At 38.3% G+C, this 19,198-nt stretch overlaps 1 protein-coding gene across 2 annotated transcripts in view; it reads left to right on the forward strand.

Moving 5' to 3' along the window:
- The window catches only part of GRB7 (growth factor receptor bound protein 7), a 2,830,640-nt gene that overhangs the window by 1,966,304 nt on the left and 845,138 nt on the right, over nt 1-19,198 (forward strand). For both annotated transcript variants that reach the window (XM_044072739.1, XM_044072740.1), the window contains one exon: nt 18,780-18,918. In XM_044072739.1, the coding sequence (XP_043928674.1) occupies nt 18,780-18,918 (139 nt within the window). The remainder of the gene's footprint in view (nt 1-18,779; nt 18,919-19,198) is intronic.

The raw sequence follows: 19,198 nt of genomic DNA on the forward strand, positions 1-19,198 counted from the left end.
AAGTGCCAATAAACTAGTGAGTAAAAGGAAATGAGGAAAGAGAGGAGGTGTTAAAATGCAGCTGAAGAAACAATGATTTAATGGAATTTTTTTGCCTATGATGATCCTAGGAAATGTTCAACCTTTCAGAAATAAAATGGACGAATTGCAAGAGAATGTCTGATATCAGAAAGATTTTGGTCATTGCTGTGTAATGGCCTTTATGGGAACATGGTTTTCAGAGCAAGATAAAGAAAATTACCTGTCTGTTGATGTTTTGGATGTACCATTTTGTTTGTATAGAAAGGTTGAAGTGATAGGGAAAGGAGGTAGAGTATGTTTTTATGTGAAAAAAGGTACTGCAGCTCTGTGACTGTGAGAGAATGTATTTGTACATCAGACACTGTACTTTTGTTAGTGTTGCTGTGATAATTTTATTTGCCATGCGAGTATCCTCAAGATTTGTTAACATACAATTCTAAAGTAATGCTATTTGCTGATGACATATTACTAACATTATCTAATACAAAAGAGACATTAGAAGAATTAGATGTATAAATTGACAATTTTTACATGACTTCAGGACTCCATTTCAATAAGTCAAAATCAAAATTTTTATTTTTAAATAAAAAAAAGCTGCAGACTAAGGCGGAACACATCATAGGGAAACAAGAATCTACCTTAAAATAGCTAGGAATTGAGTTATGCAAGGATAATAATGAATTAGTCTCAAAAACTGCAATAATATCATCAGTACAATTAAAATCTATGTGGAAAAGTGGAACAAAATAATATTAACATTTGAAGATAGGCTACAGTTAATAAAAATGGTTTTACTACCCAAGATCCTATGTATAGCTTTGGCAATACAACTGTTACCAGAAAGGAATATACTTAAATAAAGTCATGCCTAATAAAATTTTTTATGGTTTCCCAAAAGAAACAGAATAGCTTTAATACATCATATCAGACCATGGAAACGGAGAATTAAACTTTCCTGATATAGAAACATATATAAAAGCATCAATATCTAAAACAATCTCATATTGGATAAGTCCAAATTACTCTGCAAATTGGAATGAATTACTAACTGTAATATCAATAAATGAATTTGATTTACAAAAATAAAATCAAATAGATAAAAACAATTTGGTATGGCACATATTATGTATTAGTATGCAATATAACATAACTAAGCCCACTAAAACTCATATGATTAATTATTATATTGACTCATTTAGGAAAATTATTAATGAAAATATAGATTTAAAAAATTTGGTTTGAGCTTTTAACACCATTTATAGTTACAAAGAACTTTCCACATAAAATATATAGAGAAATTATTAATTCCTGGGAACAGAAAGGATTTGATTTTTGGCTCCAATGTATTTAAGAAGTAAATGTTTTAGATATGCAAGTAATAAAAACAACATACAAAGTTAATATTCGTGAGATTTAAGTAGAATAATTAGCAATTCTTCATTTAAAGAAATACCTAAATTTACAAAATACATATATGAAATCATATATAATGACTTTGACATGGGAAACAGTATTTCAAAATTTTACAAAATATTGATAAACTGTAAAATAACACCCAATGCCTCATATTGGGAATATATAACAAAAGGACACTCAATACAGTTAACTGAAGATATTAAAACAAATATCTTATTATCGATAAAGTATACATCCTTTACACAATACTGGAAAGCTTTTAATTGGAAATGCTTACACAGAGCATTCGTAACCCCAGACAGAATCAGTAAAATTAGTTCTTCCATAAAAGGAATATGTTGGATATGTGAGCAAGTACACAATGCAGATTGGAACCACATTTTCTTTGATTGTGCTAAAATTAAGCCATTTTGAAATGGTATTAATAACTTTCTACAAGCTTTATTTAATGAATCATTTTATTTAACTAAAGCTCTTGTATTAAATGTGAACAAAGGAAGTGTATAAGAAGAAGATGGAATACAAACACAATACCAACATTGGAAGACTTCTACAGCCTACTGAATACCACAGCATTATTGGAAATTAAAATTAAAGAACTGAATTTATCCAAAACCATTTATCAACAACCCTTGGGGAAAAGTCTTATTGTTTATTGACACTATACAATAATTTATCAGACACTCTGATAATAGATTGGACATACTTATAAAGTAACTGTATACATTAAAATCTGTTATAGTGTCAGGCTAATGTAAATAGTGTACATAGTTATTTAAGATGTTATGTATAAATATTGTGGAATTCATTCAAATGTATTTGAAAAATAAAAAACATTCTTGAGAAAAAAAAAAGATTTCTTAACATTAGTTTATATTCATCAAAAGGCGAATGTAACCTCTACTGTTGATATTATTTCTGAAGTAGTACAGACAGTTTCACCTGAAGTGCCAAATTTTATTTTAGGTGACATTGATCATGTTTTGTTGAAAAGAGACTCTTGAATTTTCATCAAAATGTGGCATGTCTGACTAGGTGAGAAGATTTTATGTCTGTGTTTTGGGACTATAAAGGGTGCTTATCAGTCATCCCCATTACCTCCATTGGGTTCAGCAGACCATAACTGTGTGCTGTTATTACCTGTGCATAAATTGTTATTGAAGAGGGAAAAAATACAGAAGAAGAATTCAAAGTGTTGGAATAAGGAGTCGGGTTTGCAGGAATGTTTTGACTATACTAATTGGGATATGTTTAAACAGTCTTGTTGTGATTATTTAGATAAACTTTTTAATGTAATATGTTCATATGTTTTTTAGTAGAAATGTGATTGTGCCAAATAAGAATGTGAAAATGTATCCAAATAACAGGCCATGGATAAGCAAATCTAGTAAGCTTAGTTTAAAAAAGAAGAAACATGCCTTCAAAGAAGGCGATGTGTTAGATGTACATAAAGCTTCTAGAGAGTTGAAACTGGAAAGTTTGAGAGCAAAGCAAACATATAAAGCTAATTTAGAAAAGAAAATGGTTGCAAATAATCTTGGCTCAATGTGGTCTAGTATGAAGGCCCTTGTTGGTCTTCAAATTCAGAAAGTAACATTCAGGGTACTCTAAATGGATGGAGTACAGATCTTAATTTTACTAATAGCCTCAGTCTCTTTTTCAGTCAATTTGACTGTCATTATTTTATTAATAAGGTAAAGAAGTTGAGGCAAAAGCTTGTAGATGAGAAGCATTTCCGAGTAAATCAAAATGATTTAGGAAAAAAGCCTTTCTTTCTGTTAAAATTAGAAAGAGTAGTGGATCGGAGAACATCTGTGGGATGTGTGTTAAAAACTTGTGCAAGAGAGTTAAGCTCCATATTTCATTATAGTTTTGAGAAGTCATTGCAGATGCAACATATGCCTTTATTATGGAAAGATGCTGCAATAGTTCCGATTCCTAAATCTAAGTGCCTGAAATTTTTAAATGATTTCAGATCAGTATCCCTTACTTAAATAGTTATGAAAGTTTTTGAAAACTTGGTAAAAATAGAGATTATAAAGAAGGTCCAACATATGCTCGAGCCTATGCAGTTTAAATGTAGGACACATAGAAGTATGGAAGATGTGACAATTACCTTACTTAGTTTGCTCGTTAAACATTTAGAAAGTGAAGGATCACACATTAGACTCTTGTTCGTTGATTTTTCATCTGCTTTTTATACTATTCAACCGCATGTATTAATACATAGGTTACAAGAACAGTTCAACCTGGGTCATAACTTTATGGGTTGGATTTTGGATTTATCAGTTAATAGAATGCAGAGAGTAAGGGTAAATAAAACCTTATCAGATCAGGTTTATTATTTGACTAGAGCACCACAAGGGTGTGTGTTATCAGCCCTTTTGTTTATTTTGTACACAAATACATTTAGAAGTCTCTATGAAAATAGAACAGTCTTGAAATATGCAAATGATACTGTCATAGCTGGTTAGCTCAGAAATGAAGAGGTGAGTCATGATCCAGTTATTAAAGATTTTGTAGAGTGGTGTGAAGATTCTTATCTTCAGATAAATATTTCAAAGACCAAAGGTATGGTAATAGATGGTAGAGTGCGTGCAATGTTATAAGTATTTACAGACTATTATCGATTCAAAGTTGAATTTTGATGAAAATTGCATAATGGTAGGTAAAAAGGACATCAATTGTTCTATTTGCAAAAACGGTCACAGTTACATATAGACAAAAGTATTATGGTTTTGTTTTACCATGCTATCATTGAATTGATTTTGTCTTTTTTTCTAGTAGCTTGGTATGGATATTTGTCTATGAAAAATAGGAATTTGTTGAATCAGATTGTAAAGTGGTCTAGCAAACTGATTGCAAACAGCAAATATGTCTTACATCTTTATATTTAAAATGGTTAGAAAGAATAATTCAGTTGTAAAAGCTATGTCACTTCCATTATGTTGTGAATTTCAGTTACTTCCATTAGGAAGGAGGTACATGTTTCCAAGATGTAAGACAAAAGGATACAAGAATAGATTTGTTCCAGCTACAATTACATATATGAATAATAAGAATATTTATTGCATCTTAAAAGACGTTTTAAAATCTCAATACAGCCTTAATTTCAGCACTGTGGGACTTTTGCACTTTTTGGTTTAAATTGAGTGCAGTACTGTCTGAGTGGAAAAATAGAATCTTGAAGAATGTACAATATATATTGGAGATTGTTCTTGTCTTTATTGAATGGGTGTTAAATGTTGAATGTTTGTTATGCTTTTTGTTATGTTTTCTCTTCATTTTTGTATTTATTGTATTTATGTGAATGATGAATGTTATGTCTGGACCAACACTAAATCTTGTGACTGCAAAAAGAATTTACCTGTAGGTATCAATAAATGGAATTGAATTGTTTTGTAAGAATTCAGATGCAAAATGGCAGTCTTTTGACCATAATTATGTAATGGCTAATACTGTCCAATTATTTTAGATTATCCATGCCTCCAATGATTCCCATTTATTATTTATTATGACCATTGCTGTTTCTGGAATTGTTAATTTGAGCTGCAAGTGGTGGTCCTTAGTTGCATTCAGTATCTTCAACTTTGACAAGTGCAAAGAAGGCCATCAAAATGAGGTTCGCATATCTTTTCTATATATTGGCATTTTTCAGGAGGTTATTAGTACATGTTTTCTCAACTCAAGCCAACATTTTGGTGTACTGTTAGTTGAAATTGATAGACTATACTTTTTAAGAGATATCAATGGTTAGCATTGATAAGTTTATGCATCATTGTCCTCTGATTATAAGTGCAGAATTGTAATGATGCTCTCTTAATAGCAGTAGTAGTCTTAATTATTAGTATAGGGTTATTTGTATAAACTCTTTAAAAAGAAAGAAAATAAAAACAAACTTAGGAAAAAAGACAAACGGCTCAGACAAGGAAAACTACTGCACACTATTAAATTACGTTAAGCGCTTTTCTTAAGAAGTCATCCTATGAGGAATGACGAAAAGCGCTTAACGTAATTTAATAGTGTGCAGTAGTTTTCCTTGTCTGAGCCGTTTGTCTTTTTTCCTTATTTGTATAAACTGTATGAAGTATAGTAAGGCAGGCTTGTTATTACCTGAAGTAGGTATTTACCTTCCTGGAGAAGTGGGTGGAGTAAAGACAATAGGTCTAGTGAAAAGTGGAGTAGGTAGGGTATAGGAGTGGGATGTAAAGCAGGCTACACGTTCCGCTTAGTGGGAGACAGTCTGCACATGTTTAGTATAACTTTCAAAAGCAAGTAAATAGTGAACTGAGATTTGACAGAATGGAAACCTGAAATGTATGAATTGAATATGCGTAAAATATGAACACTGTGCTTTGAATGGTCTTTACCCATCCTTTGCAGTTTACCAAAAATCAGTTACCAAATCCTTTAGTATTTAATGCTTTCATTCCACAATCAAAACAAATCTTCCTCAGAACATCGTATACATAATTTCTTATTCCTTAAATAGATTGTGTCAATAACAAACAGCTGTATCCAGCTAATAAGCAATCTAATAACAAATAATAAAGCCACCTCGTGAAACTACAATTTTAAAAATATAATAAATATGATAAAATGTAATAAAGGTTCTACTCCACAAAAATTCTATTGTACAAAAAGAGCAGTGCCAAATTATAAATAACTTCTTTTACTGTAAGACAAAAAACACAACCCAGCATTCCCTAAATGTACCAGGACTGATAAAATCCACATACCTTTTTCACAATGTTTATGCTTTTTGTAGCCAACGCACTGTTAATTGATAGTTTTTTCATTAATACATGGTAATTGAGTTAACATTCAGCAAAATTTGCTCATGCAGCTCACTGAATTCCATTTATGATTCCCAGTTCCCACCTCAGACATTTGTAGATACCCTTTCCAGGATGTAAAATAAAAAAAAAAAAAAAACCTTTTTAAAAACTACGTAGGCCTTTGCATGTTTACTAAAGGCATTCCTGTCATCACCTCTTTTAATTGCCTGTTAAAAAAAGCCAGTCAGTAAGACAAGTACACTCAAGTGTACTAGCTTTTGATAGCATTTAGTCGAAAATCATAGCATTTATTGTATTTTCTGCTTTCTGTAAAAAAACTTGAAAAAAAACAAAAAAAAATATCCTTGTTGTTTTCCATACTTTCCTAACTAGTGTTCCATGGACCAGATTTTGCTGATCCCTGGGCTTTGTCTTGGTTCCTGTGTTTCTCCATTTTCCTTGTTTGGTCAGGGGGAAGTTTCTTTACTTACCAGTGAGAGTGGGGAGTACTGAGCTGCCTGTTTGTCCTTAGAGGAGTGGTTTAAGGCAGTAACTTGTAGTCTATTGGCCATTTTGGGTCATTTCCTGTCTTTTCCAGCCCCCTGCTATAAAGCGTGTTTTGGCGGGCTTTTCCAGCTATTGAGAACTCAGCACAGCTCCTCGTGGTGGCCAGCAGTGTTCCTCTAGCAGCAGAGACCAGAAAAGACTACCTTTCCAGATTTTAAGTATTTTTCTTGGCTTTTTTTGACTTTTTGTGCCTTTCGACTACTGTTTCTGCTTGTTTTATCAAAGTTTGCACTGTTTTTACTGTGTTTATAAGCTAAAACTGTTTACTGCACTTGCTAGTTTAAGTTTTGCCTAAAAGTTAAACTACAGGCTAATACACTCAAGTGTACTAGCTTTTGATAGCATTTAGTCGAAAATCATAGCATTTATTGTATTTTCTGCTTTTCTGTAAAAAAACTTGAAAAAAAACAAAAAAAAATATCCTTGTTTTCCATACTTTCCTAACTAGTGTTCCAGAGACCAGATTTTGCTGATCCCTGGGCTTTGTCTTGGTTCCTGTGTTTCTCCATTTTCCTTGTTTGGTCAGGGGGAAGTTTCTTTACTCACCAGTGAGAGTGGGGAGTACTGAGCTGCCTGTTTGTCCTTAGAGGAGTGGTTTAAGGCAGTAACTTGTAGTCTATTGGCCATTTTGGGTCATTTCCTGTCTTTTCCAGCCCCCTGCTATAAAGCGCGTTTTAGCTTTGCAATTAGCGATTTAGCGGAGTTGCCACTGTTGCACACTAGGGCAGCTCCAGTTAAGCAGGTTTAAACTATTCGGGCTACCTAAAGTCCACTCTTCAAATTTTCCCTTAAAACTACCTTCCTCAAACTATACTACTGATCTATCAGCGTATCCTATAACTAAAAGGATCATCTCTACTTGACTCCAAGTAGACTATTCTCTATCTGTTAAACCTAGCACTTGCTGTTACAGTACTTATTACCTTGATACAGCACTCTTGTCATAGATAGTACCCCAAAAAGGCAAACCCCCATTTCTCGGTCACCCACGTCCCCCGTAATCTCTTTTAAAGTTTTTTTGTCTATTCCTTCTAGCATGTCGAGGGATCAGTTGCTAGTGTCCTCTCCTGCTCAGCTGGTGAACCTGGGAATATTGAGGCAATGTTACAATTGCCTCATGTACACAGACAACCCTCTCCTCCTCCCACAAAACACAAATACATGCGAGAGATGCAACTATATGGCCAAACTGGAGGCTGAGCTCTCTCAACATAGGACTGGCAAGACCAGTCATGAGGAGAAGGTTACCACACACTATAGACCCAGTCTCACATAGTACCATCACAACCTCAAATCATACACATAAACACACAAAGACATACCCAGAGGCTCTGATCAAAAATCTACCAAAACAGCAGAGGCCACCAAAGCAGACACCCAAACAACCACCACCTCAGAACACAACACCTGCAACACATAGACCTCACAGTCAGAGTGTCAAACAGTCACAGCCCTTAAGGCCAAACACAATGCCAGACACACTAGTCATTGGTGACTCCATAGTCAGACACACTGACGTCCCGCTCACCAGACTGAGTAAGGAGAAGGTCACAGTAAGTTGCCTGTCGGGCGCTAGAATCCGCCACATAACGCAAGCACTCAGGTCTCTCAACAGCAGGTACAAATACGACTCAATCATTGTCCACGCTGGTATAAACGACCTGAGATGTACCTCCTTGGACTACATGAAAAGAGACATTGAGGAGCTCTCTGATTATGTAGCCCAGGCAGGTATGACCCTGACCTTGAGCAGTATCCTACCTTCACCAAGAATGATGCCACAATACAGAGATAAGATGATCAGCTTTAACAATTGGCTTAAACTCTGGTGTCATTCAAAGGGGATCCAATGTCTGTCTGCCTGGGATGACATGCTGGACAAGCCACGCTGCTTCAAAGGGACGGCTTGCACCTGTCACCCTGGGATTCGGATATTGGCAAAGGCTCTTGCCACCCCATAGTGCCTTTTTAGGCAAGGCTCAAATTCTAAACCTACCACCCTAGAACACAAAAAGGTAAAAACTAAGGGTAATGCTGCTCAATGCCAGAAGTCTAAATCTCAAAATGCACGCACTCGAGGCCCTTCTCAGTATGGAGAACATCGATGTCTGTGCTGTGACAGAAACCTGGTTCAAGGCTCCTGAGAGCACCCCAGCACTATCAGGTTATACCTCATATCATGCGTTCCAGCCCCAAAATCCGGACAATACCAAGAAAGGAGGGGGGTATCCATATTCACCAAGGACACCCACACCTCAAGACTGGTGGCAACGCACGATGCATCGGAGACCATCCAGGTGCAATTAACCATAGGCAAGACTGCTCTGCAAATTGTAGCATGCTACAGGCCACCCTCACAAACTCAGGAACCTCACATGGCCTTCCTGAAAACACTAGAGGGGATAAATGTATCACCAAACACCATCATACTAGGTGACTTCAATTACCCTAATATAGACTGGGAACACTACTCAAGCCCAAACACCCTAGCCCAAAAGTTCCTGGAATTCATAAACTCAAATGCCATGGAACAACTAGTCACCATCCCCACAAGAGGAGAAAACATACTTGATCTCATCATCACGAACATGGGAGCACAATGTTTAACACCGAAGTATACCCCTCACTGGTGAGATCAGATCACAAACTAATCTCGCTGGAGGTCCTCATCCCACCCTCACCTGAAATAAAAAGACCACAGTAAAGAACTTCTCGAAGCTGACTTCACACTTCTAAAGACTAGTGTGGTCTCCTTTAAGGCCCCGAGCCGCGGAAAACAGTACTCAAGCCGCTGAATCACTTACAAATGCCTTCTACCAGCACCTGCAGGACTGCATGGATAAGGCAATCCCAAACAAAACAAAGACTCTTTGTACCAAAGGCAAGCGTCCAGTCTGGTGGACCCCAGCCATAAACAAACTCTACAACAAAAGGAGGAAGCTACTACAAGATAGAGCAAAATCCTTAAAAGGTAAGACACCCTTGATCACTATAAGTAAAAAACTTAGAGCTCTCATAAAATCATCCAAAGCAAATTTTGAGAGAAAAATAGCTAAAGACTCAAAAGACAACCATAAGGCCTTCTTTAGCTATGTTAGAAACCTGGGAGGAAACTCCCAGATATGCTCAGAACTAGTTCAAAATGATGTGAAGATTACTGATCCTACAGACATTGCCAAGATACTGGCTGACAGGTTCAGTGCAAACTTCTCCCCTCCCCAAAGGAGAGATATCTATACCAAACGATTGCAGCCCCCAAACATCTCCAACGCCCAAGTGAGAACTGCTCTCTCCAAAGCAAAAAACACAGCATCCATGGGACCTGATGGTGTCCCCGGCTGTGTGCTCCACGAACTCAACGAGGAATTAAACCCACAGCTAGGACAGCTGTTTAATTATAGTCTCACCTCTGGATACGTACCCAGGGAGTGGCGCACTGCAACTGTGGTCCCACTTCACAAAGGCGGTGCCTCCACCGACCCTGGAAATTACCGGCCCATTAGCTTGACAAGCCTTATCTGCAAAGCCATGGAGAGGATCATAATGGACCTCATAAATAAAGACATAGGGAATTTGCAGACTTTGGATCCAACCCAGTTTGGCTTTGTCAAAGGCAGATCATGCCTTTTAAACTTGGTTGACTTTTTCGAAACAGTCGCCAAAGCCATTGATGAGGGAAAGGCAGTCCATACAGCCTACCTCGATCTGGCGAAGGCCTTCGATACAATACCCCACTCGGGTATCATTGAAAAACTCATCAGCTTAAATGTTAACCCATACATCACAAGATGGGTTGCAAACTGGCTGAGTGACAGAACCCACAGGGTCAGAGTTGCTGGCGCCATGTCAGACTCAAAGCCTGTCACAAGTGGTGTCCCACAGGGCTCAGTCCTGGGCCCACTCTTGTTTGGCATCTACTTTTCCAAGTACAAGCAAACACAGGAGGGTTATGGCTGACAAAGTTTGCAGATGACTGCAAACTGGGCGCCATAGTAGAAAACACATCTGACACAGATATCCTTCAGAAGGGTCTCACAGAAATGGATAACTGGTGCCAGAGCCATGGCCTAAAGTTAAATGCCAAAGAATGCATAGTCATACCCTTCGGGAAAAACAAGGTTACCCCTAGCTACCAAATAGGTGGCAATCCACTGAGCACAGAAGAAGTTATCAGGGTCCTGGGGACCCAGGTTGATAGTAGTCTGTCATTTGACACCCATGTAGCTAAAGTAGTTTGGAAGACCTTCTACATTGCCCACCTTATCATGAAGGGATTCTCATCTAGATCAAGGGAGGTCATAGTCTCCCTGTACTCATCACTCATCAGACCAATGATTGAGTACAATGCCTCGTTCGGAATGTATCTGACCCGACACTTGCAGCAGCTGGAGAGGCCACAAAAGTTCCTCACCAAAAGGATAAAGGGTCTCAAAAATCTGTCCTATGCTGCCCGACTGAAAGAACTCCAGCTCTATTCAGTCGCTTACCGCTTGCTCAGAGGTGACCTTTGCCTAACATACAAGGCCATGTCAAACCCAGATTTGATGAATATGCTTCACCTCAAAAAATCTAGATCCGTCAGAGCCACAAGGGCGGGTGACTTAAATCTCGACACGGCTATTAATAGGACGTGCTGGAGGGATAGATTCATCACCCAAAGACTCCCTATGCTGTGGAACAAAATCCCGGTATATGTGAGGCAGAGCACCTTGCTGGCCTTGTTCAAGAGAAATCTTGACCAATGGATGGGAGATCGCAGATATACCCCAGGGATTACCTCAGTGTCACTGCTCGACAGAGGCACAGCAAAATAATGGGTATAGTTCCCCATACTAAAGGGGTGGCATAAGCCACAAAACGATGGGCTAGGCTTGTAAATGCCCTCGGGCAGATAGCCTAGTATGAACCTATGAACCTATGAACCTAAGTCAGATGTGTGGTGATGGAACTATTAAGGTACTAAGCTAATGGCTGCAGCACATAATAGTATGGGGGCATAAACACAGTTCACTGCTATATTCTAGCAAGACCAGACAAAACATTGAAAAAAATCTGCAGTGCTTAGCCAATACTATGATCGGTGCAACCACAATGAAAACTGCAGAGGGTAAACTCAGTGAAATAGACTATCAGTTGCAGTAATCAGTGGGTTGAAGTACTTAGCTGGATGCACCCATGATTAAAAAATGAAAATAAAGGCTACAAAAACGAGGAGGATGTACATAGGAAATGGCCATCCAGCAACACAATTGTACAGCTATGCAGTTAAAACTGTACGCTGTACTTCAAAAGGAAATAATGCTAAGCGGCAACAAACAGGGTTAGCTCATGTCTTTAAATCGCTCAGGTATAGCTCACTGTGAAAGCTGGCAGGGGAAAGTTTAGTACAATGCATTATGTCTTTGAGAATCACATAGTCTATCTTTTTCTCCATTTCAATTTTCTTATTAATCACAAGTCTTTTTAAGTAGTCAGTGTAAACACAATATTACACAGAACATTCTTTGCCATTGCATTCTAACAAAATGTTACTAGTTCTCTGCAACGCACCATTCAGCACTGAATATTTTTTTTCCAGTCCTTATACCTTTTTTCTTTTCTCTAACTGCAATTGGCACACTTACCAGCTGGCATTCCTGCCTGTCCCATGTATCATTAGTGCCCTATGCGTCCCTAACAGGCAATAGTAAGTGACACAGACTTACCTGCTTTTACCTAGCCTTTTTCTTTGAACTATATTTCTGTAATGCTGCAGACACTGCTTGCATATGCCACCAATCATTAGCAAACCCATGTAGAATCCTGTCATAGTATCCTGAAGTGAAGGTGTATATCTCATCTGCCACTAATCATAGTGGGGGGAGAAATCCATCTTGCATTGGCAGTATCCTACACTCTTATGACCCCCCCGATAACAGGCAACTGTTCCTTGACTGTTTGATCCCTCTTTCAACCCCAGCCTCCATGTATGAGAGAGCTGGTCACTTGGTGCTTGGTCCAGCACTTCAGAGCCTTGACAGCAGTCTTGGTAATCTGTGTTACTTCTGAAAACATTCTTTCTGTGCCATTAGGCAAGCCATAATTTCACTGTTATTGATGTATTGGCAAGTTTGGGCTGAAATATTACAACTACATGACTTTGCTATAATTTTACTAGGGGTTACCAACTTAATTACAATATAGGCAGGAGCTTATCACTTGGAAGTGGGAACAAGCCATAATTTTGCAGAATATGAACATAATTTGACTACTGCTTTAGTCCCTGTGACATCTGCAGTAGACGGAAATATGTATTACCAGTGTGCACATCTGAAACACATCCATGATACATGTTCTCCATACTTTGCTAAATTAGCTTCTTGGCCTGTAATGCAGCCTTAGCTCCAGCAGATGACATGTGTAGACATTTTGTCTTCCACAGTCTTGACCATCCAGTTCTTTCAGTCTTCCCAAGGTGACCAGTCCCCTCATCCTTTTTGACTCTACCAGCACCCAACATCATCTTTCAAGGAGGGTTTTCCTTGTCAGATTCACCCTTTTTTCTATCCAGCAGCTAATTTTTTTGAAGCCGGCCTCATCAATGCCCTCATCTTTTGGCTGTAATGTGTACTACAGCCTGCAGCATCGAACTCATTAACATCCCCAGGTAGATGTGCAAACTCCTTGGGAAGCCAGAGCTGCCTTGTTCTTGCACCCTGTTACCACCCACACTTAGAGTTAGAACAGTGCCACTTAGACCTCTTTCTGTTCTGTTGGAAAGGTTAGTCAGCACTGGGCACTCATTTCCATCACTCCCCAGTGACTCCAGTGTATGAATACCTTGTCAGCTCCTGGTTGGCTGGGGCATATCAGAGATCTTTATGTCACTGAACAGGATATTGTCATTAGGTCTGTAATGGTGTGCCTGCATTGTCAAAGGACAACCTCGCTGTACTAACATTCTTTAAACAGAAACATTTAGCTGGGAAGGGTCTATATTAGAACATCAAAGTTTCAAAACTTCAAATGTTCTAATATCGAACCCTATTCAGTGAAAGCTGATAACATCGAACATACAGAACAGCAAATTTTTTCCTAGGGAAGAAATTCATTGTTCCAAAACACATAACACACAACACAAGCACACCAAACAAACAGCAATTCACACACATACACCTAAAATCTTACACCTAACCCTACACTATGCTATACACACACCACTAACTATCCACTTACATTAACCCAAACCCTAACCCTAAGGTCCGTCACTATTGCACACTCACATCGCCCGCGCCCTAACCCTAACTCACCTACCCCACCCTTACCCTCACGTCCACACAATCGCACACTTACCTGACCCGCACCCTAACCCTAACTCACTTAACCTGCCCTAACCCTCACGTCCACACAATCGCACACATACCTAGCCCACGCCCTAACCGTAACTCACCTAACCCACGCTAACCCTCACATCCACACAATTGCACACATATCTAACCCACACCCTAACCCTAACTAACCTAACCCGCACTCAATCACACACTTACCTGAACCTGACCCATAACGTTCCACAACAGCACTGAAAATACCGAAGCAACAGAAATGGACAACCAAATTCTTTCCCTAGAAAAAAAATGTTTTTCTGTTTCGATATTTTCAGCTTTCGCTGAATAGGGTTCAATATTAGAACATTCGAAGTTTTGAAACTTCGATGTTCTAATATAGACCCAGCTGGGACTATGTGAATTGTCACACACTAACAGCATGAACTGCGCTTAGGATTCCACAAAACTGTACTCTTTTCCAGCAGAATTGTGGCATTTGTGGTGCTCTGATGCTGAAGAAGGCAATTGGAGTGCATTTGCTGGCAAGAAACTGTTTATTCCATTTGCAACTGTTTTGTTTCTCACAGATTTATAGAGTAAAAGTTAAATGCCTGATTAGAATTGCTCTCAAGATGTTAGAAGGTGTGAAATTATAGCTTTATCTTCATCTACAGTTGTCTTTCAGATGTGTAGTATAAAAAGCCCAGAGTCTTGTTGGGTTCCTTCAAAACATAGGAAGATGTGTTTAGTTTCTGAATCATATCTTGTGGCAGCAAAATTATTTCTGTGTGGCAGCACTGGCATTCCTGCACACTGACTTGTACTCTTGCTGTAACAGTGTAACTGTGCATGTGGGATTGCTGTAATGTGTATGCACTGGATGGCTGTAGTTCAGAAGAGGTCTATCTCCATCATTATAAGATAACCAACAGAAAACATGGACTGGACCACAAATGGAGATTAGTACTCTGATGGTATGATTACAGGATTTGAGAAGTCACATCATAAGAGCAGAAATTTCAGTACCAATGACTGCCCCATAGAACAGCCCACCATCTCATCTTTGCCCACTGTAAGTAGTAAGTGGTTGTAGACATTTTTCATACATTTAAGATGGATCCGAACAAATGGGTAGGTGTGAATTACAGAAAAGGATACAAACAAATGGGTGGGTGTGGATTGCACAGAAGGATTTGAATAAATGGGTCAGTGAAGATTGCAGACACGTATCTGAACAAATGGATTGGTGTGGATTGCACAGAAGACTCCAAACAAGTGGGTATGAGTGGATTGCAGAGAAGAGTCTGAACAAATAGGTGGGAGAAGATTGCAAATGGGGTTGTCTGTTATTTTCAATCCCCTTGGGAATTCCTGTCCCATAAGAAGACAGTTAAGATACTGTTAGCAATCCCCCAATGCACATACACACACACGTTTAAAAATTTCTAGGCTTCTGAACAATAGCAATTTGTGCTGCTTTTTAATTTTAGTTTGGCATAATTTTATTCTCAAAATTCACCCTTTCTTTTGAAATGAAACAAGAATACTGAGCTAGTCTGCTTGAATGCATGCGTGACTTATGAGACAAAAGCTATAATTATTAAAACAAGTAAAAGTTTGTAAAATCATATCAAAATATAGACAACCTAAGATTATAACTTGACAGATCCATCCATCTAGATTTTGCCCACTATATATCTTTGCTATAGTGCTTAATTTGCACCTCATTACAGTATTAAACCTGTCCCTTGCATTCATGAATTCCTTGCCATTTTGGCATCTCACCTTGCCTTCGGGGATAAATATTGAATGTTTGCGTGCAGGATCTGTAGAATGAAGAAATAACTCCCACTCTATCTTTTGTTCACAATTAGTAAAAACTGTCAAAATATAGTTTTCATTTTTGACACTATGTCAAAAATTGTCCAATCTTTTTCTATACATTCATTGTGCAGTACAGAATTATAGAATTCATTTTATCATGAAGCAAGTACAAATTATAGTTTATGCCATGGCCCTTTCACTGCCTAAGCAGTTTTATATGTATATCTGAGTCAATGCTGAGGTGTCTTAAGTGTACAGGCATCAAAACACATATGTTGGCACTTTAGAGGTATATTTACCAAAAAATCCAACATTATTTCATTTTGCATTTGGTTGTTTCAGTTTCCTTTTACATCAGTTAACCAAAACCTCTAACTTCAAACATACTTGAGTAGTGGTATTGTCATAGAGTTCTTCATATGATAAGGTATAGGCTTTGGATTAGAGGCAGAGGCAGGGTTAGGGTTAACACAAATTAGTAATGATGTGCAAGAGGTTTTGTAAATTCTAATGTGCAGCAATAAAAATTATATCTAAAATACTGGAAAAAAACACAGCCACATAAATCAATTACATTTACATTTATAGTTAGTGGCACTCTTAAGTATGCATATGTATTCACACAGGGAATGACAAACCTTTCCAATCAATACAAATTAAAACACAAAAAATTTATGGTAACAGAATACCGCACTGGTGCATGCAGTCTTAGGATTTTACTTTGTTCAAGAAAAAAGAAAAACAGTATATTTTCACTTACATCTGCTAACATATACTTGTCCTATGAAACCAGAAACATGGTACCATCCATGTGAATCTTGAATCCACAAAGTAGGTTAACTTTACTTAAGCATCTGTCAGTAAAAATGAGTTAGAATTTAGACTGAAAACTAATACAAATGTGTAGCTTACAGCAAAAGTGTTGTCAGGGTAGAGTGAAGGGGGCAGCTGCTCCAGACACAAGGTGTCAGGGGGCATGAGCGGGAAATGTCAGTCTCTGGTAGTGCTATAATGGCATTCAGTTTGTAAGTGGTGTATCACATTTAAAGTCAGAGCTGAATCACTATGGCTTCCGTGCTCTGTGTATGGCATTCAGAGTGAATGTAGCAAGCTGCATGTTAAATTTGTAGCAAGCAGTTCGAAAATGCATTTAATTTTGCTGTTGAGCTCTTCAGAAAATTCTTCTTTTGTTCCAAGAGTTGGAAAGGAAGACTTTTTTTTTACTTATCAACTTACATTGAAGAGGGCTATGCCAAATCAGGGAGCTTCACTGGGTGTCATAACAGCCAGCTGTGGTTCTGGCTTACTCATCTGAGTTGGTATGCCTGAGACTGTACAGTCCCTAAAGAGGAAACAATGTGTGCAAAGCAAAGGTAATGACAAAGCCGGCAGGGGAAAGTTTGGTACACTGCATTGTCTTTGAGAATCACATAGCCTATCCTTTTCTCCTCTTATTAATCACAAGTCTTTTTTATGTAATCAGTGTAAACACAATATTACACAGAACATGCTTTGCCATTGCATTCTAACAAAATGTTACTTGTTCTCTGCAACACACCATTCAGCACTGAATGAAAGTAAAAGAAAATGCAGAAACTACTTCTACTGCATACAAATCCCTGCAGTGTTTCTCATGGAATTCACACTTTATCTGTGTACAAAATAGTAGTAGAATTGTGTAAGTAAATTTACCATATTAAATCACTACTGCAGTAGCCTAAGCTATGTGGGTTATATCCTAAGATAGAATGAGCAGCCAAGTGTTGCTTTTCTCCACTTGGAACTCGTGCAACCAGCAGTCTGGCAGCAGATGGAGGGAGCCCAAAGCTTTGGACAACATGCCGATCATGAAGTCCTAGGTAGGATATAACCCATATAGCTTAGGCTATTGCAGCAGTGATTTATGAATGAACATTTCCAGTTAATCTCTGGTCATTCTGAAAAGCCTGCACTGCATTCAATCAATTGTTGTACAAGTAGCTTGTTGACAAGAATAATAAGCAATGTCTGTGGTGTAGAGAGAAAAAAACATGAATAAACCACAGTAATCCTGAATTCAAATAGCATTTCAGATGCCTTTAGGAGCTGACAGGGAAGATGCTAGTAAGTCTGAAGTGTCAGCTCACCCATCATGGTGGTGATGGAGGGTGGCTCTGACTGAACACTTGGGGGACATTTTGCAGAGGCACAAGATGTTGCACCAGTGGAGCATGAGCCTGTGAGCATGCACTGCCTGCATGCATGCATGCAAATAGGCTAAGGTAGCATGGGGAGGCATATTCACTAGAGCCAGAAACATGGAATTGGAACTCGGTGAGATACTGTAATGAGGGAAGATACACCAGCAGGGTAGAGTAGGCCATTCCACTGGGCTGGTAAACTGGTGTGTCCCCTACCAGCCTGACTCTCCCCATAGGCAGTGAAATGAATTAACTAATGACTGTGGCATAGGATGTGTGGCACTCACCCCCCTGGTGGAAAGAATGGGCCAATTACAGTGAAGGTACTGATGCTGTTCAGTAGGCTTGGTGTGTACAGCTATAAAAAATGGTGTAAGTAAGTTGTGTGACTCGTGCAAGTGTCTAAACAAACATTACAGGAAACTGCAGGGAAAACAGCAACAACTTAAATGTTGGTATCTCACTAATTACACTGACACAAGTCAGTATGAATAAGGGAGACCTTTTTATGTACTTTACTGCAAATAAAAAAACTGCTTGCAAAACTGAATGTGACTTGCACATTTTTATTTGTAAACTGTGCATGTATGTTTGTGTGTGTGTTTGGAGAGGGGTGAGAAACTTGCACTGTGAGTTTGTTGCACCGAGCAGAAAACACGGCTGAATACTTCTGAATAATTACTTTGCAGAAAACTAAAAGAAGAGGAGCCTCATACACTGTCATTACCAGCTATCCCAAACCCATTTCCAGAACTCTGCAGTCCTTCAAAGTCGCCTATCCTAAAAGGAACTTCAGAACACCTGCAGCAGCGAACAGGCACTCTGCATGTGAGTAAACATATCACTCTTTGTCCAGCTGTGTTGTGCATAGTACAGTATATCAGCATGTGATATGTGAGTTGGACCTAAAGCTTAATTGATTTTGTGTAGTGCTAATAGTAAGCTTTGGATTTGCTAATGTATGTGCAATTGTCAATTGTGTTTTTGCTTAGTATCCCTGGCTACTGTATATATAATTTTTATTTTACAAACCAGTGAATTATATGAGCAGATGAGCCTGTGTAGTTTCTAACATGAGTACACTTTTCACTTACTGTTAATATCTTCT

The sequence above is a fragment of the Protopterus annectens genome, chromosome 5.part0 (assembly GCF_019279795.1).
Source record: "Protopterus annectens isolate FY-2018-M chromosome 5.part0, PAN1.0, whole genome shotgun sequence".
NCBI classification, from domain to species: Eukaryota; Metazoa; Chordata; order Ceratodontiformes; family Protopteridae; genus Protopterus; species Protopterus annectens.